Source organism: Hemitrygon akajei, unplaced genomic scaffold (genome assembly GCF_048418815.1).
Source record: "Hemitrygon akajei unplaced genomic scaffold, sHemAka1.3 Scf000173, whole genome shotgun sequence".
In the NCBI taxonomy this organism is placed as follows: Eukaryota; Metazoa; Chordata; class Chondrichthyes; order Myliobatiformes; family Dasyatidae; genus Hemitrygon; species Hemitrygon akajei.
In genome coordinates this window covers 820,232-842,826 of record NW_027332059.1, presented here as the reverse complement: position 1 = coordinate 842,826, position 22,595 = coordinate 820,232, and the positions used below count along the sequence as shown (strand labels likewise).

General features: G+C 43.0%; 1 protein-coding gene across 1 annotated transcript; it reads right to left on the bottom strand.

The window, feature by feature from the left end:
- Window positions 1-1,098: 1,098 nt before the first annotated feature.
- LOC140724198 (NACHT, LRR and PYD domains-containing protein 12-like) lies at window positions 1,099-22,475 on the bottom strand. Its single transcript, XM_073038683.1, has 7 exons — window positions 22,412-22,475; window positions 13,062-13,233; window positions 12,902-12,967; window positions 4,258-5,989; window positions 2,289-2,375; window positions 1,966-2,133; window positions 1,099-1,806 (listed from the first exon to the last, which is right to left on the bottom strand). The coding sequence occupies exons 2-7, from the start codon at window positions 13,165-13,167 to the stop codon at window positions 1,719-1,721; spliced, it is 2,247 nt and encodes a 748-aa protein (XP_072894784.1). The 5' UTR covers window positions 13,168-13,233; window positions 22,412-22,475; the 3' UTR covers window positions 1,099-1,718.
- Window positions 22,476-22,595: the final 120 nt, after the last annotated feature.

The following is a 22,595-nucleotide window of genomic DNA, read 5'->3' as shown; positions in this document are numbered from 1 at the left end:
GGACTAGCTCCACCGGAACTGGAATCGGAAGAATATCCTTGTGGGCAGTTTTGCTGGAGCAGTTATCGAGCGTTTAGAACTCATTTGGCAGGTGTGATGGAAAATGAGTGATTGGACTGCGAATGGAGCATTTGGTATCCGAGCAGGATGGGGTTGTCTCATCACAGGATGTACGCCGAGGCTTTGGAGAGTGTGCAGATGAGGTTTACCAGAAATTTGTCTGCAGCCGAGGGCATGTGCTATAGCGAATGGTTGGAGAAACTTGTGTTATTTTTTCTGCAGCAGTGAAGGTTGATAGTAGACATGATAAATGTTTATACGATTACAAGAGACATGGAGTAGACAGAGTGTATATTTTTCCCAGGTTAAAATTTTCAATTAACATTGCGTATATATTTAAAGTGAGGTGCAACTTTCATTTCCAGAGTAATGGTTCCCTGGAATGCTCTTCCTAGGGCGATTGAAAGAGGAGAATGCACTATGGACTTTTAAAAGATTTTAAGATAGGCATATTTTAAAGGTGATTGTAGGAAGGTTTAGGGGAAATGTCAGAGGCAGGTTTTATGATTACGTAATGCGTGCTGAGGGTGTTAGTTTAGACAGAAGCATTAGGGATACTTAAGGAACATTTAAAACGGTACATGGAGAGTTATAAGTTAAAGAGATATAAGCGGTGTTTAGTGGAAAGAAGGAGCGCCTTAAAACTGTTAAAATTCCATCTTTCTTCCGCTAACCTGCAGATCATCCTTGGGCAAGTTGTGGCGCCTGTTCATCCCCCCCTCCGCTACTCAGTGTTACATGAAGTCATTAGTAGAGGACCTGGATTGTCTTGTCAGCAGCTGGTGCATATTAAAATAATCGGATATGCAAATACTGGCACCAGGCGGATAATTTCAGAGTGTTGATGATGGGTAGGGTCACCAGTCCTGCAACGATACTGCCCAGAAGATTGAAATGGCAAAACACTTCTGCAGAAAAAATTGTCAAGAAGAATAATGGTCATAGACCATGACAGCCCACGTGATACCACACGGCAGATAAAGACGATGAAGAGGAAGAAATGATTTATTTTGGGAGGGACATGATACACTCGAATGTATCGATGCTGCAGAATATAGGGAAATACAGAGGATACAAAGGATGTTACAGCGGTTTATTGATTTCATCATGACAAATGTAAACTCAACAACGTCTGACCTGCTAACGTGCAGGAATAAATAATCTGCTCCCGATTCACTCACAGGCATATACAATTAACTGAGAGACGATAACCACTGACAGGTTGAATAATCACTCCTGCTTCTCACCGTCACTCTGCATCAGGGAACTGATGATCTCAAAATTCCATTTTAGTGCAGTCTCCGAGGACACTGCAGATCCAGGGTCGCACCCGAGGTACTTGTCAATTTATCATCATTGTAAGTGATTGTTAAAGACTACAGATTGTACTGTCCTCTCCAAAGTGAGCAAACTAATTCTCCCCAGGATATTTCCAGCACGGGACACTGGAGGTCTAGGTGGACTAAGCTGAGCTCCGACCAGGGCTCTTCATGTTTGTGTAATTATACAGCAACCCCAGACCACCGCCACGCCCCCCCTCCCCAGAAGAAACCAAGAGACAGGATCGAAGGAATTAAATCTGTGAAATGGCTGAGGGAGTTCGATATCGGCCAAAATGCTCCCATCCTGCGGACGGTGATGTTGACGCATTCATTTGTTCACATGGTTACTCTCAGTCCGGGTCTGGGATCCTGCAGAGACATCAGTTGCTGCTTCCCCGTCTCACTGAACTGATTTCTCCAAAGCCTGAAACGGAGGATTAAAGAGGAAATAAACATACTACAGAACAGTTTCAATAACAGGGAACTGGGTTAACACTTCAGCAACAGTCACAGTCAAATATCAGAAGAAACCACGCGGTTCTACTGATATTTTATCACATTGGGCATTAATGCAAGCACTCACCCGATCCACTTCAGACTCGGGAGGGTCAGTATGAGACGACGGAGAGCGGGGACAGATCGGTCTGTGAGCCAGTTGAAACTCAAGTTCAGCACATTCAGTGATCGGATTGTACTGAGAGCGGAGACAAGATCCTCGGCACCAGAATCTCTGAGACCGACATTGTACAGCCTGGAGATGAGAGAGAATGATGGTGAAGGACACAGAAAGACAAGAGACGGCAAAGATATCTATTGTTTGTCCGTAATGCAATTACTGATCACATTCATGTTCAGTGGCTGACACAGGATGACTGGAAACACGATCTCCCGGAGTCTGGTACTCACCACAACTTCTGTACTTTACACTTCCGGTGCCTCAGAGCCGTAGACAGCAGTTTCACTCCTGAATCTCCCAGAGTATTCTCCCCAAGTCTAAATATAATCGGAGAAATCGGTGAACTAAGTGATTGAAACGTGGGCATTAAGAGGAATTCAGAACTCGGACACTTCAGGAAACACCAAAACTATCAGAAAATCACTGATGAATTCCCTCACCCTCATTATCCCTGACTGTCCAGCTCCAGAGCAATAATGTGTGTAAACATGCAAATGAGCCAATTGCTAATATTGGGTCTGCCTACCACATTTCCTTCACTCTGTGGGAACTCTTCTTCCCTCTCTGCCCCATTTGAGAGGGTCAGAAGTGTCAAGGGTAAAGAGTGAGACAATATTCTTGGGTTATGGAGAAACAGATCCCAAACAGAAAAAAAAACTAAATAGGAAGGGAGATCCACACAGGAGGGAAGTGATGGGGATGAAGATCCAATATGATGAAGGGAAATGGGGCAGAGAGATCCGACAGTAGAAAGGTGGATGTGGAGCAGAAAACTCTCGGGTCAAAATGGGATGGGAAAGGGAGTTTCCAACAGGAAGGAGGAATGGGAACAGAGATCGCACACGAGGCAGGGGGCATGGGGAAAGAGATCCTGCAGATGGAAGGGGACTGGGGATCAGAGAGCCAACAGAAGGAAAGGAGCAGTGGGGAAGAAAGATACCACAGGAGGAAGAGAATGGGAAAGAGAGATCCCAAATAAGGAATGGGGATGAGATGAGAGATCCCAGAGGAGGAATAGGGAAAGGGGTTGAGAGATCATACAGGAGGAAGAGGGATGGGAAAAAGATATCCAACAGGAGGAAGTCGGATGGGGTAGTGAGATTCCACAGAAAAAGGGGATGGGGAAGAGTGATTCCACGTAATCAACGGCGAAAAGAGGACACTGGTGGGAAGACTGATCGCCTAAAAGGAGGCAGCATTGCGAACAGGATGATGCATAATGGGAAGGGGAAGAGAGACCCCACAGAAGGAAGGGGCTGAGGAAGACAGATCTAACAGGAGGAAGGGGGATGATGAAAATTCTAACAGGGGGAAGGGGGATGATGAAAATTCTAACAGGAGGAAGGGGGATGATGAAAATTCTAACAGGAGGAAGTGGGTTATCAAGCAGACTTCACTCACGAGAGAGAAAATGGGTAAGAGGCAGCTCACAGGAGAAAGGAGGAAGATAGAGCCACACAGTAGGAAGGTGGGTGGTGAATAGTGATCACTACAGGAGCAATAGGGACAGGGCGGGAGATCCAATATGAGATAGAAAGACAGGGAAGTACGGCCAAACAGTAGGGGGAGGGATGGAGGAGAGCTCCCACAGGAGGAAGTGGGGTGGGCATGCAAGAACTCACACTAAAATGGAAAAGGGGAAGAGGGACCCCATAGAAGGCGGGATGGTGAAGAGCGATGCCCCAGAAGGAAGTTCGATGGGAAAGAATGTTTCTTACAGGCAGCTCTGATGGGGAAGACAGATCCCACTGAGCACACGGGGAAGCCCAGGGGGACGGCGATCTCACAGAGGTATATCCCTCTCTCTCACTCGGGAAGTCTCTTGCCACTCTTCTCAATGAAGGCAAGAAGCTCCGACCAAGCTGCTGCAGTCAGTCTCGGTCTGGGTGTCAGTAATTGAGAAGGAGCATTGTGAATGGATGTCACAGGCATCGAGAAACACGGCCATTCCTGTCATTTACTACCATTAAACCAACGGCCATTTTTCGCTGATCAGATGAATTCTCCAACAAACCATCACAAAGAACCACAGAACACTCTCATCGGGGGAATTACTGAACGATCCCGGGCCATTTATCACAATTCTTCACAATCTGTTTTACTATAGTTTTACCCAAATTCCTTTACATTGAAGCAACACAATGGAATGTTCCATAAGGTACGTTCCATAAGTCCATAATGACACATAAGTCAAGTTACCTCAACTTCTGGCATTTATGCAGCACAGGTGCCAGGCGTTGCATTCCATCACATTGAATCTGGCAGCGAGTGAGGTCGAGGTATTTTATTGTACCACACATGCCAATGAGATGAGACAGGACCGTACAGTCAATCGGGGTAAGATGCATTTCACTGAATGAAAACTTTTGCACAGATCTCAGTGTGGACCGAGTCAGTTTACGATTTTGAGACTCAAGTAGATAGTTCAATGTTGTCAGGAGGCTCCTTTTACCAGCTTCACTCTCCGTGTTTCCACTTTGGCGTTTAACCTCCTCCTTCAACCAGTCAATCACCCGGTTAGTTGTCTGCTGGGGAAATGGACCCAGAAACTCCAGCAGGCTCTGAGCTGTCACTGGGGCGGAGAGACCAGCAACAAAACGGAGAAACACCTCAAATCGCCCAGGTGTCGTATTGTGCGCTTTCGTGAGGAATTTCAGAATGTCCCCGCGATATGGATTCAGGAATTGTGCGAGTGCAGCCATAAACTCTTGGATGCCGATGTGTTGGAATGTATACACCACGCTCCCGGCAGAATCCTCTCTCTCAAAAAGCTCCATTAAAAATCCAGAGAGAAACTGGGAAGGCAGCAGATTGTTAGTTATCAAATCTCCATCTGTAAACACAGTCTTCCTCTTGGACACTCCTGTGAAGGCCAACTGACCAACTCGAAGTAATACATCACGGGCGTTTTCATTCGCACCACTGTACTTTCTCAGGATGTTGTAAATATAGCTTGAATACAACTGAGTAATGGTCTTGGGAACTTGGTGCGGATCTATGTATCCTTCTGTAAAGAAGGGCGCCAGTGCTAGAGCAAGGATACCGCAGCAGGAAGCGTTGTAGCCCATGGTGTTCAGGATCTCGTTCTCCTCCACGTGTTTGAAAACAGCTGTTGCCACCGACTGATCTTCAAAATGTCGCATGAAGTATCTGTTTCTTTCCTCACCAACAAATCCCTTGATTTCAGCCCAGAGACTGATCTCTGTCTTTTCCAATAAATGTAACGCTGTGGGGCGGGTGGTCACCAGCACTGAACACCCTGGGAGCAGGTTGCCCTGGATTAAACTGCACACAATGTCGGTCACTTCACACCGGCACTCGGGATCTGGGCACTGGTGCTGAGGTTCAGTGTATCTTCGACTGTCAGCAAAGTCGATCCTGTGTTTGAATTCATCCAAACCATCAAATATAAACAGCAGTCCCTTTGGATTTTTCCAGACCTCTCTCATGATCTTTCCAAAGTAAGGATACTGATGCAGAATCAATTCCCTCAGGTTCATTTTGCAGTTAATTGAGTTCAAATTCCGGAATTTGAAACTGAAGACAAATTGGAATTTGTGGTATATTTTCTCTGTGGCCCAGTCATAGACAAGCTTTTGTACCATTGTTGTTTTCCCGATTCCCGCGACTCCGGCCACCGCTGCTGAACTCCCAGCTTTCGATTTACTCCGGAAAAAGCTGCTTTGGAATAACTGATCAGTCCGGATCTTTTCCATCTCTTCTCGGACGCGGTTCCCTCTCCACTCCTTGTGGGCTCTACCTCTTGCCAGCAGCTCATTGTCCAGTAGTCTCCGATCTCCAACAGTGGAAATGACTGTGAGCTCAGCGTATCGATCAACCAGTTGGAAAATCCTCTCCCTCGTCAGGATCGCATTGACTCTCAGTGTTTCAGTCTGCTCCTGCAGAGTCTCTCTGTGTTTCTGCTGAACATCTTCCATGGGAACAGAGGACATAGTCAAAATGTTAAATGGCTAATCTGACAAGGAACTTCATAACTGCATTTCAACATTCAGTGTTTGAGATTACATTAATTAACTCAATGTTTCCATGGAAATTAGGTCAGAAAGTAGTATTTTCAGAGACACCTGAAACAGCAGCGATTGCTCCCAGCAAATATCGATTCCTCATAATCTTCTACTAATTTGTTGTGAAGGTGAATATTCCCCTGATATCCCATTGCAATCCCGCCTGCGCTGCTGTGGACGTTTTTATTTGCAACAACATGTTACCATTGTTTCAATCATTGCTTCTATCATTAAAAGATTATGTTATTTTTGATCTGGTGTGGAAAGATTGCGAGAAAGCTCCGTGTATTTTGGCAAAGCTGCACACTTGGAATTTGCGGATGCCCACGGCTTAGGGCATGAAAGCAGGAGCAGAATATGTGTGAAGTTGTCAAGAAGGGCAGTGTCTGTGGAGAGCTTTACGGAGGTTTCCGATCGATAACCCATGGGAAGGGCAGGTCAGATAATTGGTAGAATTTAATTGCTGGGATGATGAAAGGATGGAAAGATGAAAGTGTATCATCATGAATGGGAGAGTCCACACGGTGTCTCAGTGATGCGTGTTTGAGGGAGAGAGTGGTAAAGTCTTGGTAACTGATACTGACTAGTCGAGAAACGGAGTTGTGGGGCATGATATTATTGACAATAAATCGGTAAATTGTTTTACATGTACAGAGATACAATGAAAAATATTTTTTTCCCGCTATCCTTATCGATCAATCACATCGATACATTGAAATTGTACAAGGAAACACAAAGCATATGAGTCCATGGAAACAGCATTGACAATAAGGTATACATCTAAAATATAAATGCCAGGTCCGCTGTTATCTGAACAACGGCCTGAACGGCAAATTTCAATACCTAAAGTTACATTATGGTGCACAAGTCTTATGAGAAGGCACACATAAACACACACACACACACACACACACACACACACACACACACACACACACACACACACACACACACAAACAAGTATTTATAGGATGACTAAAAGGTTTCAAAGTACTCTGTAAGCGATACAAACTCAGTTGTCTCTAAAACGACAGCTCGAAATCTTTTTTAATTGAACTTTGCTTAATGCTAACATCGTTTTGTCTTTCATTTTTCGGTTGCAGAATATCCAAATGCGATGTAGTTTCAGCAACATCGTCTGTGTGAAAAGTGCATTAGAAGTAAAATACTTTTTTTTTCTCTCAGCTCTAGCTGCTACACCCTCAGGTACAAATATTGACAAGAATACTCATTTCTCAATTGCTCGGAACTTCCGGACTTTTTTTGTGACGTGCATAATTATTGCTTTGTAGGCCTAATTGTTGAATCGTGTAATACAGTCACTTTGGCATGATGCCAGCGGAAGATATTACTATTGGGACAATGTATACCCTGTTGGTGTTCTAGAGAATTTCTTGTTCATCGTATTTCCGATCATTTTCATTGATAGATTTCAATCTGCTATGCGTATTGTGTTAATATCGGAATTGCATATGCTTGTATTGAGTGCCGAGTCCTGTTTTCGCTGATGAAATTATATCCTCAGGAGTTTTATCTGGCGTTTGTGTAAGTTTAATTCCTATTAATCCACTGCCTCTTTTTGTCATTGGTAGTGTTAATCTAAGTGCGATCAAGTGTACATCGGATTTTATAAAGTTTGTCATTTCAGTTCTTATTTTTTGTTTGTAAATTTCCTTATCCATTTCCAGCCAAGATTTTATAACAGCAGAATATGTTAATATGGGTATAGCGGCAATATATATTGCTTTTGTTGTATTCTCGTGAATGCTTTCCCTTTATCGCCTATGATATATTTGCTGTGCGTGTTTTGAACACATGCACGTATATGTTTCACGTTCATTCACTGGTTGACTATAGTATCCCGCTCTGTTTTATGTTGTACAAACTCTATGGAACCTTTCATTATGTTTAATTTTCATGTCTAAACCTTTTGAAAACATTCTGAATATTTGAATTAATTGTTGTGACTTTACTGCTGAAGGAGCGTAAAATGCACATTGCCCACGAATGAATATATTTCAAGATATATTTCATTCAACCACACAGGGGATAATAGGGCAAAGGTTCTTTCAGAGTGAGTGTACTTGTTCTGCAGTACCGGCACTTTGTAGTACGTAATAATTAAACTGTGAATTACGGTAAGAAAAGATGACCGTAATGCAGCTAGTCAATATACTTTCAATCACTCATCTATAGAAGTTTCCCAGGGTATTCAATGACATGCTGAATCTCCATATATTCCTGAAGAAGCATACGCGCTATTGTGCTTTCTTCGGAAATATATTTATACGACGTGTCCAGGACAGGTCCTCTGAGATAGAGACACCCAGGGAATTAAAGTTATAATTGGCATGTGTAATTTTAGTATTCATATTGGGAAGACAATAAAAAAGGATGTAAGATTGAAGCTTTAAAAAAAACTCTTTCGATCATATTCGTAGTAATCTGAGAATGGCCTACCAATGCAGATTCACAGAAAGTAACTCGATTTCCAAATAGGGGAACATCAAGAGCATGGAGCAGTTTCGAGTAATTTTACCCGTTGAATGGAGGAATTTTTCAGCGTGGTTGCCCAACGCCGAATGGAGTATCTCTTAACTAAGCAGTTACCGCATTAGATAGTTAAAGTCTCCATGTACAACCATGTCATATTCAGGACTGGGAACTCTTTCTGGACTATTACAGTAATTGCAGTCTATGAGTCTATGAGTCAGCTCTGGGACGGTCACAATTGATTGGCATCGACTGGAGAAGGATGTACAGTGTCTGTGGTACTCTTCCCCTTGGCGACGACCATGTTCCCCAACTCAGAAGAAGTACAGAGCAGAGGTCCAGGACACTTAGTCGCGTCTGGCGTCCGTCAATCATCGAAAAGTCCATTGACGGATGACCTGACTGTAAGAACAGGGTCAGTGCCAGGATGCAGGATGCCAGGGTCTGGAGAAGCTCACGCTTGGGTAAGGATGACTTTCAATCCTAAGAAGTCAAGATTTTTAGTACTTAATACAGGACAGGTGGTTGACAAAGTCAGCTTTAATCTGGGAGGTGCCCAAATTCTAAGCCTATATGAGAAGCCGGTGAAAAACTCAGTCAAGGCGTTTACCAGCATCCATTGAAGACTACAGCATTCAAGCATCCGCGTCCATCAAAGCAGCTGGAGAAGAGCTGCAGCAACGGTTGACTGCTGTTAATAAGTCAGGGCTGCCAAACAAATTCAAGGCTTGGATTTACCAGCATGATAACTTCCCTCTGATCCAGTGGGCTCTGCTAGTCTCTAACATCCCACTGTCAACAGGGGGAAATATCAGCTGGTACCTAGGATGACAGTTATATCTGCCTCGGTACCTAACCAGCATCGCCTTTAGGGGAAGCAAAATAAACTGAAACTCTCCATGAACAATGTGAGCGAAGTTTTATTGGTGCGATACAGAGAGCCCAATTACCCGAAGGTCTCACATACTGGCATTGAGCTAAGGAGGGGTAGGATAATCTTGAACAAGCCGAAACACGGTGCGCCAGTGGGTGCTGGTGGGCTCAGTGGGATGCGGGGCTGGTGAGCTTGGTTTGCTTCCCAACAGTCCGCTATGGTAAAGTGCATGGAAGAGCGAGGCTCCAGTTGTTCCAGCAGGAAGAGGAGCGACGTACCAACAAGATTGATGGCATACGTGGAGAAGTTGGACCAAGTAATGGAGTGTAACATGTTGTTAGGGGAAATTTTGCGAGCTGAAACTGACCGGATCAGGTTCTGGAATCAGTCGGTCTATTTCGTCTTGACAAGCCCAGACAAACTTGGCTGCTGGGCGAAGTCCGAAACACCAGCTGCTGCTCAAAAGCCCTGGGACAGGGCGAACATAGTTGTCGTCAATCTGCTGCTGAATACATTGGAAGATACCTTGCGCATAGTCATCGCCCAGGCGAAACGCCATCGTTGAACAAAGTTTTTACTGAGGGTTAAGATTCGCTACCAACCTAAGGCGTCTGCCGACCTTCTGGGAACACCAAAGGACTGGCATTTGAAAGTAGAATAAGGAAAACAGTTCTCATTCCCTGAGCACATCTGTTCGACCTTGTTTAGGCCAGACATAGTGCTACTGTCAGTCAACTAGACTGGTGGTCATGTTGGAACTGATGCTTCAGACTGCGGAGGCCCATGGGAGGAAAAAGACAAAGTACCAGTACTACTTAGTGGGGTGCTGCAGCATAGAGTGGTAGGCACTCTATATGCGCACAGAGGTAGGCTGCAGCGTGTTTGCATAGCCTACAGCCGCATAGGCTTCTCAGGATCCAAGAAAAGGAATGTTATCAGGATTGCACAGAGCGGCTTCAAAGTGAGCCTCGATATGGCTGTGGATTAGGCGATGTGTTCCGAGACAGAATATTACTCAGACACAAATTGGGGCTTCTTCAATTACGACTGGGTTGATCAAGCGTGTGGGATGTTAAAGGACCCGAAATACCCCTTGACCGCGGTAACATCACGATGATGTGTATGAGTGCATCTTTCAGCAGGTCTGGATTCAATTTCTAAAAAAAAAATTAAAAATGGATTGCTATCATTAGAGAGCAGACTTACAGAAATGATCCCATAAATGAGAGTGTTAACCAATAAGGAGAATTTTACTGCAGGAGTTTACAAGAATAAGATATATCCCATTGAAACCCATATAATATTGAAAGTCAGATATATAGTGGGCACAAATGGTGTATCGTATAATCCAGGAATTTCGGACCGGGGGCACATTCTTAGAATAGAAATGCGCCCGGTCTCAACAGAAATAATGAAACATTTCTTTGCTATCGAGTGGTGAATATGTGAAATTATTGCCGATGTCGGCTGTGGAGGACGTGAATGGATATATTTAAAGCAGACGTTGATTGACTCAGGACCTGTAAGAATGTAAAATTCTGGGAAAAGGGTTAACAATAGGGTTGAGAGGATTTGTAGAGGAAATTCGATGAGCCGCATAGCCCAATTCTGCTCCTAGGTCGTATGGCCGTAGGCTACACATGGAGTATTGATTTCACATCTAATCTCAAACTGCCGGAAGGATGAAGAAAATGTTCACCAGTCTGTGCCTGGATTCGAGTGCATGTGCAACAAGGAGATGTTAAACAAACTGGGTTTGTTCACTGTGGATGTTTTGAGAGATCTGATAGAGGTGTATCAGATTGAGAGAGGGGAAGTTAGAGTACAGAGCCAGTACTTATTATCTGGGAATGAAATGTCGAATACTGGAGGGCATTTGGTTAAGGTGAGAAGGGTACATTGAAAGAACCTGCAGGAATTTATAGATTTATGTACAAACAAGCTGGAGGAACTCAGCATGTCGGGCAGCATCGGTGGAAACGAGCTGTCAAAGTTTCGCGCTGAGACGCTTCGTCAGGACTGAAGAAGGAGGGGGTAGGGGCCCCATAAAGAAGGTGGGGGAGGGTGGAAAACCAATCAGAGGAAAGATCAAGGGTTGGGAGAGGGGAAGCAGCGAGGTGATAGGCAGGAAAGGTGAAGAAGGAATGTAAGGCGAAAGTAGAAGAAGGCAGAATCATGAGAGGTAATAGGCAACTGGAAGAGGAGGTAGAGTGAAAGTGGGATGGAGAAAGTGAGGGGGGAGGGAATTACCGGAAGTTGAGCACGCTCCCTTTCCCCAACGTACTTTCACTCTGCCTCCTCTTCCAGCTGCCTATCACCTCTCTCATGATTCTGCCTTCTTCTACTACCCACAGTGCTTGCCCCATACATACCTTCTTCACCTTTCCTGCCTATCTGCATCCTGCTTCCCCCACCCCACCCCTTGATCTTTCATCTGATTGGTTTTTCACCTGGCACCTACCAGCCTCCTCCTTCCCACCCTCCCCCACCTTCTTTATAGGGCCCCTGCCCCATCCTTCAGTCCTGACGAAGGGTCTCGGCCTTAAACGTTGACTGATCGTTTCCGCAGATGCTGCCCGACATGTTGAGTTCCTCCAGCTTGTTTGTACATAAATCTATAAATTCCTGCAGGTTCTTTCAATGTACCCTTCTCACCTTAACCAAATGCCCTCTAGTATTCGACATTTCATTCCCAGATTTGACCGCAGCATCTGCAGTGTACTTTGTGTTTATCTTAGATTTATGTATTTGTTGGTTAGCTGGTTTTGTTCATAGCATGGTGTGTACCCGGATTGTACTGACTGGATGGTTACTCAGGCAAATATGATAGCCGTGTTGAAGGTGCTCTTAGATATGCACATGAAAACAAAGGATATGATCAATAATATAAAAGAGGATACCCAGAGTTGTTGTTTTTTTTTGTTTAACTGGAGATATAAAGTGATGTAAAATCATTCAGCTTCACCATGAGTGCTAGCTGCCGTTCTATCCAAATATCTTCAAGGAAAGATGTCTCAGAAATTCAGCGACCATTATGAAAGGCCGCCATCACTCAGCACATGCCCTCTCCTCAATGTTACCGTCAGGGACGGGGTACAGAAGCCATGAGGTGCACATTCAATGGTTCAGAAACAGCTTCTTCTCCTATGCCATCCGATTCCTAAATGGACATTGAACCCATGGACACTCCCCCACTTTTTAATAAGATTTCTTTTGTTGGATTATCTTTAATTTAATTATTCAGTTATATATTTAACTGTAGAATTATTTACTGTAATTCATTATTTCTTACTATCACGCATTGCATTGTACTGCTGCCTCAATGTTAAAAAAATTCACGTCATTCGGTAGTGATATTAGATCTGATTCTGACTAATTTTGATTCCCAGGTTCTGTCAAGTCACAGTTTAACATTTAAGAGGTGGTTTGAACTGTGCATTTCATCACTCACCTATCAGTTGAGTGGGTAACTCAGATGAACCTTGGGCGATGTTCATGTATTCCTGTGGATCAGAGCCTGTTTAAATCAAAAGCTTTCATGAAAACAGACCTAATACAATTAAAAGTACAAATCTCAATGTGACTGGGACCAGTGTGTGGCTTTAACGTACCGAGCTCCTGTACTTCCTTCAGTATTTTATCCAACTCCGGTAACTCTGTCCTCATTTTCACAAAGGATTCCCACATGACCCTCCAGGTCTGGGAGCCTTTTCCCATCACCAAACTGAGGAAGAGACTGGAACTCTCTGTCCGGTTTCCCTTCTCTGTCAGCTCAGTGACTTTCTATAAAAGAGAAACAATGAATTTATTGTAGCAGACAGACAAATGGAGCATGCGGGGAAAGTACATGTTCACTGGCCGTAAAGCTGCAGACCAGGTGCAGTCACTGGGCAGCCGCCTCATACAGTAATTCTCTGGATTTTGTCATTGACTGAAAGAAATTCGAAATGAATATGGTATAAGAATAGGGCTTTACAAGCCTTGTGCAGTAGATACAATGTGATTAATCTCCTTGATCTTTCAACGTTCAACATTACAGCAACAACATGTGACAACAACAACGCAAGGCAGCGGAAAGCGAATGAGGCGGGCATCACTGAATCGTGGCTGAAATGAGACAATAGTTGTGTGCTTACATCCAAGGATTACATATATTATCGAAATGTTAGGCAGATAGTAGGTTGGTTTAGGTTGACTCTACCGGTGACAGATCGCACGATTTAAAAACCTTGCGGGTGGGTAGAAAGTACAAAGGTGAAATGACCAGGATGGAAATTATATACAGGCCTCTGAGCTGTAGATTGGACGCGGGTTACAAATTACAACCGTAGGTGGGAAATGCACGCAAAAAGATCAACGTTAAAATAGTCACGGCGGATTTCAATCTGGAAAATTAGATCGGTGCTGAATTCTAAGAGAGGGATTTTTTAGTAGCCTACGACATGCAGGGCGGTTTGTGATTGAGGCCACTATGGGAAAGGTGGATCTGTATTCTGAGTTGTTAGCTATACTGTATTTGATTCGGGAGCTTAAGGTAGGCATAATATGATAGAGCACACCCTGCAGTTCGAGAGGGAGAATGTTAAGTTAGATATATCGTACATAAATAGAATTTTTTTTAAAAAGGCGTGGAAAGGACCTGGTCAAAGTTAATTTGGAAGACGATAGGGCTGACGGAAGGGCAGGAATGGTTGGAGTTTCTTGGAGCACTTCTGGAGTCTTAGGATAGATCATCCCAAAGATGAAGGTTGTTCGAATGGGTGGATGAACATCCATGGTTAGCGAGTAAGCCAGCAAAAAAAAACACAGTAAAGGGCATCAAATATAGCAAAAGCAGTGGAAAGCTGGAGGACGTTGAAGATTTATAGATCAACTGAAGGCAACAAAAATGTCGCAACGCGGTAAAACAAGAAATATGAATGTAAGGTTCCCAATAATATAAAGGAACTTCTCAAAATGCTTTTCAGATATGTAAGAAGTGAAACCGAGGCTATTGTAGGTATCGGACTGCTGGGAAATATGGATCGTGTGGTAGTAACGAGTGACAAGGAATTGGCAGAAGATATTAGTACGGCAAGTATTTTGCATCAGTTTTCATTGCAGAAGACATTAAAAATGTATCAGAAATTTGTGAATGTCGGTGGAGGGGAGGAGCTAGCAGAGGGGGGAGCAGTTGTAATGTAATTTCAATTATTAAGGAGAAGGTGCTTGGGAAGCAGAAGGTACTAAAGAATGACGTGCCACGTAATCCAAATGGACGACACCATATTGGCTCTGAAAGAGGTAGATGAAGGTCCATTGTGGAGATATTAGTAATGATCGTTCAAGAATCACTAGATTTTGGAATCGTTCTGGATGGCTGGAAATTTTAAATTTCACCTGACGCCTTTAGGAAGGAAGGAGAGAGAAGTAAAGAAAAATAGGCAAATTAGCCTTATCAATGATTAGGAAGATGCTTGTAGTCAATTATTGAGTGTAAAAATTCAGGGTATTTGGAGGCATATGACAAAATAGGGCAAAATCTTTTAGGAGTAATCTTGACTGAGAAATCTATTGGAAAATATTTGAGGGAATAGAAAGGAGGATTGACATTGGAGAGTCGGAGGAGGTTGTTTTCTTGGATTTTCATGGGACCTTTGTATAGCTGCCACACACAAGGCTGCTTAACAAGATTAAAAACCAATCGTGTAACAGGAAAGCTATGAGCAAGGATAAAGAGTCCGTGTTTATTTCGAGTTAGAAATTTGGCTGACTGAAAGGAAGCAAAGAGTGGGAATAAAGAGATTTTTTTTTCTTCTTGGATGCCGATGATTAGTTGTATTCTGCAGGGGTAGGTTTTGGAGCCATTTCTTCTCGCATTGTATGTCAACGATTTTGTCCACAGAATGATGGCTTTGAGGCCAAGTTTGCGGAAAATCCGAAGATAAATAGAGGATCAGGACGCATTGAGAATGTCGGGAGATCATAGAAACACAATGACTGATTGAAAAAATGGACAAAGCAGTGCCAGTTAGAAGACAGTATAAGGAAATATATGGACATGGAATTCCATAGAAGTAATAACGACGTAGAGTATTTTCAAAGCTGGCAGAAAATTCAGAACTCAGATTTGCAAAGTGTCTCGGGAGACCGAGTGCAGCGGTCCCTATAGATTCAGTCGGTGTTGAGAATGGCAAATACAGAGTTAGCAATTATTTTGTGAGTATTAGAATATTAGACAAATGTTGTAATATTCTGGCATTCTCCGAAACTCAATTTCGTATTGTGATCAGTTTTGGTAGCCTTATCTATGAAAAAATATGATGCTATTGGAGAACGTTCTGAAGGGAATCAAGAGAATAATGCCTGAAGTAAAATATATATGAGGAGCGATGTGTGTCTCTACGTCTGTACTCAGTGGAGTTTAGAAGATATAGGGCGAACGTCATTGAAACCGACGGAATGTTGAAAGATGCAGGCAGAACAGATGTGAGACGACGTTGACTACAATGGGGACGTTTAATATAATGGGGACTCTAGAACCGGAAGACAGAGCCAGTGAGGCCCGTTTAGAACAGATGAGGAGGAACGCCCTTACCCGAGGGTAGCGATCTGTAGCATTTATTTACATAGATTGCTGTGGGCATCGAATAATTGTGTATATTTTAAAAAAGGGGTTAGTAGGTCGGCAACGTTTACCGGGAGAAAGCAGGATAATGTGGATGAGAGAGATAATAAATCACCAATGATGGAATGGAGGATAGGCCGACTGGACCAGTCATGCCTCTATGCCTTCTGGTCTTATGACTGACGTGTGAAAACAACACAATGTCCATGTAACTGTCCCGGGATTCAGATGTTTACTGCCTGTCACTAATGCTCTAGAACTATGTCACTTCCTCAATGCAGGAATTGGCTTTTTGATCAGCTGAGGAATTCTAAATTAGACAGCTTCAACTATATTATCGTACGATGAATGGAATGCCATCGAATATGCAACTAAAAATGGATGGGTCTTAGAAATTGTGTTCTGAGAACAAAAAAGAAAATAAAACTGCCATGATATTCTGGAGTTAGAATGATTGACCTTCAAGCTAGGTTATCAGAAGAGAAATGGAAAGATATTCCATAATAGGAATAATGGACAATAATCATGGAACGAAGCTTCATAATTTCCTGAGGCTCCACTGCATTGGAAAATTATCCCGGGGTTCCGAAGACGTCATCGTCGGGAATGACAACTTAAGTCACTAGCTCCTCCGGAAAAACGCATATTAAGCCCCGTTAACCCATCAAATACTGAACTGAAAAGAGGGGCAAGAATGAGGAAAAGGAATGGAAATTTTAAAAAAAGAACGACACTGCTGACTCTGCGGCCCAGTGGAGTGCAGCGAGCGGCTCTCCTACCCGACCGAGTCCGAGCGAGGCGGACGCTGGGCCTCGTTCAGGCGAAGCTGCGAATATGATCGAAATTCTGAAAGAGATAAGGAAGTTCCAGAAAATAATAAAGCAGCAGCTACATGATATTAAGTCAGAGCTCACCATCGTCAATCAAAAAATAGCGGTGGCACAGACTCGAATTGAGAAGGTGGAAGATCGCGTTCAAAACGTGGAACGGATACGGAGTAAGACAATAAAGATATTGTATCACCAAGAAGGTAATCTGTTTGACCTGGAGGGAAGATCACGGAGGAAAATTATCAGAATATACAACGTTCCCGAAGGAGTGGAGTGCTCGTCTATGACGGAGTTTTTCGGAAAGTTGCTGCGGGACGCGTTGGAGCTTCCCTCGACTATGGAGCTGGAAATCGAAAGAACGCATCGCGCGTTAGCCCCGAAGTCTACCCAAGATAGGCCACGCTCAATAATAATTAAATTCTCTCGGTACAGTACCAAGGCGGAAATTCTACGAAGGGCCTGGGGTAAGAAGAGGGTGTTTCTATGCGACAGAATTAATATATTTCAACCAAGATTACCCCCCTCCCGCGGTCCTGCAGAAACGTAAAGAAAACTCTGAAGTAAAGCGAGTACTAAAGCAAACAAAAGGATTAGATTTCTAACTCCGTACCCTGCTAAACTTCGAGTCATTTATGACGACGGGACGCGGTTGTACCAGACAGTGGAAGAGGCCAGAGGGTTGCCCATCAGCGTGATCAAACCGAGGAAAAGCTTGGCAGAGGAATTATCCCGCTTCGCTTGGGAAATAGTGCAAAAATCGAGAAGGTAGGAGACGGAAGGAGGCCGAGAGAAGTATAGTAGAAGGATACCGGGCGTTTCCCAAATACTGTCCTCGCCCCCTTCAGAAGAGCCATAAGGCCTGGGTAACTTTAAAAATGTTGAGAATCTAGAGCAACCAACATACTCTTTACCTAAATTGATGCAATCCTTTGAACAATACGGTCAATTATCAGGATACAAGATCAACATAGATAAAAACCCAATTACTTTAATATTACTATAGCCCAGCAAGAGAAATTGAAAGTAGATACCTCTGGGCATTGCACACAGAGTCTTTCAAATATTTGGGCATCATTATGTCAAAAGATTTGGCAAAATTATCAGAATGTAATTATCAGCCTTTATATAAAAAGAATTAAGGAAGATATGGCAAGATGGAACCTGACTCATTTATTTATCAGTCTCAGTTCAAGGATTGATTCTATTAAAATGAATGTACTGCCCCGGCTCTTATATCTCTTTCAGACCCTACCAATAGAAATTAATCAAAATCAATTCAATGAATCGAACAAGATGTTATCGAGGTATATTTGGCAGGGCAAACGGCCTAGAGTTCGTCTCAAAACTTTGCAATTAGCAAAGGAAAACTGGGGATGGGGCCTACTTTCTCTTAGATATTATTATTTTGCAGCTCAGTTGAGAGCTTCCATACGTTGTTGCAACCCATCATATGGCGCTCAATGGAAAAACATTGAGGAGCGGGTACTTTCTATCCCCATACAAGCAATTATGGCTGATTACAACCTGCGAAGGTATATAAATACTATTGATAATCCATGGGTGAAATTGACTCTTAAAATATGGACAACTACTATAAAAGAATATAATCTAGAGGGAGATATTGCAATTTTTAAATGGTGTGCATATGACTCGGATTTTACACCAAATAAATTGGATGCTAGATTTAAGGACTGGACAGCTAAATGAATGACAGTTCTTTGCAACATAATGAAAGAAGGAACACTCTTCTGTTTTGAAATGCTGAAAGAGAAACACTTATTAGAAAAACAAGATTTTTATCGGTATTTACAGATGCGACAATATGTGAATAAGACGTTAAAAAATGTAACCAAGGCAAGTACATGCTTGATAGGGCTATTTAGAAAAGCATATAATTCAGATAATGGTAGTAGAATCATTTCAAGCATGCATAAGGAGTTATCAAATCTTAAAACACATTCGACTTCTACATTAAAACAAAATGGGAGAAGGAAGGAGGGATAATTATATCTGAGGAAGAATGGACAACAATACGGAGGTATCAATGGAAGTGTACCAGTTCACAGAAATGGAGGGAGTTTGAATGGAAAAACTTGATAAGATATTTTATTACACCCGCGCAGAAATCCCATTATGATCGTATTCTCCCTGTTTGCTGGAGAAATTGTGGAAATCAAAATGCAAATCATTATTCTATTTTTTGGGACAGCCCTGTTATCAAAAACTATTGGAGGGGGATACACAATGCCCTACAAAACATCTTTATTTTGAAATACCCTTAGAGAGTAAACCATATATTTTGGATATATACCTCAGGAATGTTTGAAAAGAGATAAATATTTAATGAATATACTGTTGGTGGCTGGTAAAAAGACTCTTACTAGGAAATGGTTATCACAGAAGAGCCCAACTTTTAATGCATGGATGGAAATTACAATGGACATTTACAAAAATGGAGAAGATAACAGCATCTGTTAATCATAAGCTGGGACAATTTGACTCATACTGGGAAAAATGGTTTACCTACATAATGCTTCATAGGCCTGATTTTATTCTCACAAATCAATGAATATGTTGTAAAAAAAAAGATCACTCCCTACCTGAACATAGTTTTTTTTTCCTTTTGCTTGTTTTTTTTTCTTTCCGCTCTTTTCTATAAGTGTATACCTCAGAAAAATACTTTGTGGAGATTTGTGATATATATGATTATATGATATATATGTACAATGTCTGAAATACAGCTAATGGAACTGTTTGTTTCATGATGAACTTCAATAAAAAATAAATCACAAAAAAATTAAATAAAGGGAAATAATCCCTGTTTCACTACAACTAGGTCTGAGGAGTTACAGTCGTGAAAGAGATTTAAAGATATAATTTCCGTAACACTAAATTCGAAGACTTCAGATGATGAATTTATGGATGAGCATACATATTTACAGACGACTCCTCTTTGCTGAGATAATACCTGTCTATTATAAACAGCTGCAGTGAGTCCCAAAGAGAACAGAGTCTCTCTCGGTTGTAGCTCATTTAATTTTCTAATACCATTCCTGGCTGAACAGGTCAGATCTTGGATATGACCATCAGTGTTCGTGAGGTCCATTGAGAGTAGCGGGAAATACCATGTTCGTGGTTATCATTAGGTAGATATTTAGCAAGTCAACAGTTTTCTTTTTTTCCGGTCTGTTCTTTATCTGCCCTTTTAGGACAATCTAGTGATTTCTGGTGTCATGAGTTGTCAGATTCCTGCATGGTAAGTCGTGTCTTATAGAGTTTTTTCGAGAATGTTTCCAGGAAATGTTGATGATGGCTGTGATCCACCTGGACTTAAGCGCACATTTTGACAAGATGTCACTTGATTTAGATATCGCCTATGTACGAACTGCCGGGAAAGAGTGTATTTTGGCTACCCAGAGTATAGCAGAGGCTGGAATTGATCTGTGCGAAGAAGTGAGTTCACCGGCCTTGAAGATAGATGAGTCTCTTTGCATCCTAAGTTTAGAAGAGATCCTTACGATCTGTGCAGACCAAGAAAGCATGTTCTGCCCCTTCCAGGCAGTGTCGCCGTTATTCCCTGACAACCAGAGGTTCCCGATTTCAACATCGTAGATTCTCGGACCTGGAGTCAAGCGACGAAAAGGAGATACACACGGGTGGAGCAGGCTATCCGCAAAAGAGCGCTGAGAGAGTACAGTTCCAATGCCGACAATGGCTATGAATAACTGTGATGTGCCTGGTGAGTGCATTTATGGGAGCCGCAATACAGCCAAAATTCCGGAAGAAGAGGCTATAAAGGTTTGCAACCCGCATAAAGTGCCGCACCTGTTTGATTGTAGCTGGTCTTGGAAACTCTATAACTGTCTGATCTTTACTCTGGTCTTTTTTAACATTGGATGCGTTCAGTATATAGCCAGCCGGGGAAAAGAGTAGCTGTTCTTCAGTGTTGTTCAGGCACCGATAATCGATGCAACGACAATAGTTGTCATCTTTCCTGCTCCCAGAGAAGAATATTCTGCTGACCAGGTTGACAGACGCAAAAAAAACAACAAAAAAAACCTTGGATAATGCCTCCCTGACGTATTGCTCTGTGCCCACCGATTCATGACGAAAAAGTGTAAAGCGCCGGCCATGGAGAGGGCGACTTCCCAGGTAGCAGGACCGTGGCACAGTCCTGTGTCCGGTGTGGGGGTATGGAATTAGCCTTACTTTATTTACTGAAAAAGTGAAGAATTTCCCCATACTTATTCCCAGACAGGTTCATATCTTCAGCTGACACAGGAAAGGATTCATGGAACGGAGCTTGAGCTGATTGATACACAGGGATGCCAGTTCCCACTCTTTGAGTGCTTTCAGAGACTAATTGATTCGTACTTTATACCGGGATTACCAGCGGAGACGAAGTACCAGTGGCTGTTCAGGCGACCTAGCCAGGTAGAAACAAGACTTCTTCACGATGGTCGCCTTCGAGCACAAGTTTATGGGTTTTGTTTTGTTAGAATGCTGGTTTGTTGCTGAAGTGCAGATGTCGACCGTCCAGTCTCTGGTCGTTAGTCTTGAGCTTTGAAAATGTCTAGGATTTTAATGGTTGGAGCGGAGTTGTTAAGCTCCTTGAAGTCATGGGTTCAAGACCCCCAAGATAAGGAGGCAGCGACCATTACACAATTAGAGGAAGTTGACGAAATACAAATAGGACCCGTCAGGACTTCCCTCTCTGCTGACGGGTGTCCTGTTTTACTGGACGGTTGGGACATACTGCCTCGAAACGTCCTGTATAGCCTCACCAGAAGCAGAAACCTGTTCCTCTGCGCTGCTCTTGCTTTTTCTGACACAGGCGCATGCGCCACACATGCATAGGCTCCTCCCTTGACTGGGTGCTGGGTGATGACGGAGGGGGAGGAGCGGGAGTGCGGTGAAAGGCGGTGATCAGAGAGTGCGTAGGAAGCTTGAAACACACTTTCTGTGCGTCATTCAGTTACCCATCGTCAAACCGAATATCCGGGTTAGATGGGTCATGCAGACTGTCCTACGCGTCCTTTTGGAACCACCCTGTTCTGTCTACGCTGGAAAAGAGTGATGTGAGATTACTCATTCTAACCTGTCTCGCCTGCAAGAATGCAGAATTTGACTGCACAGGCTCTCACCGTCCCTTTGCCTTAACGCAGGTCCAAGATTCAGTGGGTAGTCTCCTTATCAGTGGGGTAATGAGCTCAGCTGAATTTGATGGATGGCCCTGATAAGATGTGGTTTATTTTTGACCGAATGCATGCTCTACTGTCTAGGTACGCAGTCCTGCTCTTCTATCACAAAGATAAATACAGCAGACACGAGAGGAAAAGGGTACGCTAAACCTGTAGTTCCCAGTGCTCCCCACTTTAACAGGTTTTTACAGCTCAAACCAGATCTGCTTGAGACAAGCCAGAGATATAATTCTCAGAGTCACGTAGAAATTGTAGAACATGCAAGCGATTATCACTGTTCCCTCTGATATCAACAGTTATGTGACAATACATTAAATACTCACCTCATTTTCTTGTGCACTGAAATGTCCCTCCTTTGTCAAAATCCAACCCAGTCTTTCAACCCTCCCTTCAATCGTTTGTTTCAGTCTGTCCCTGTAGAACTTCGTCAGTTGGTACAGTCGATATTCTTCCCACTGTGCCAGGAAATCAGAGATTGCAGATCCTGTAGCTGTGAATATATAAAAA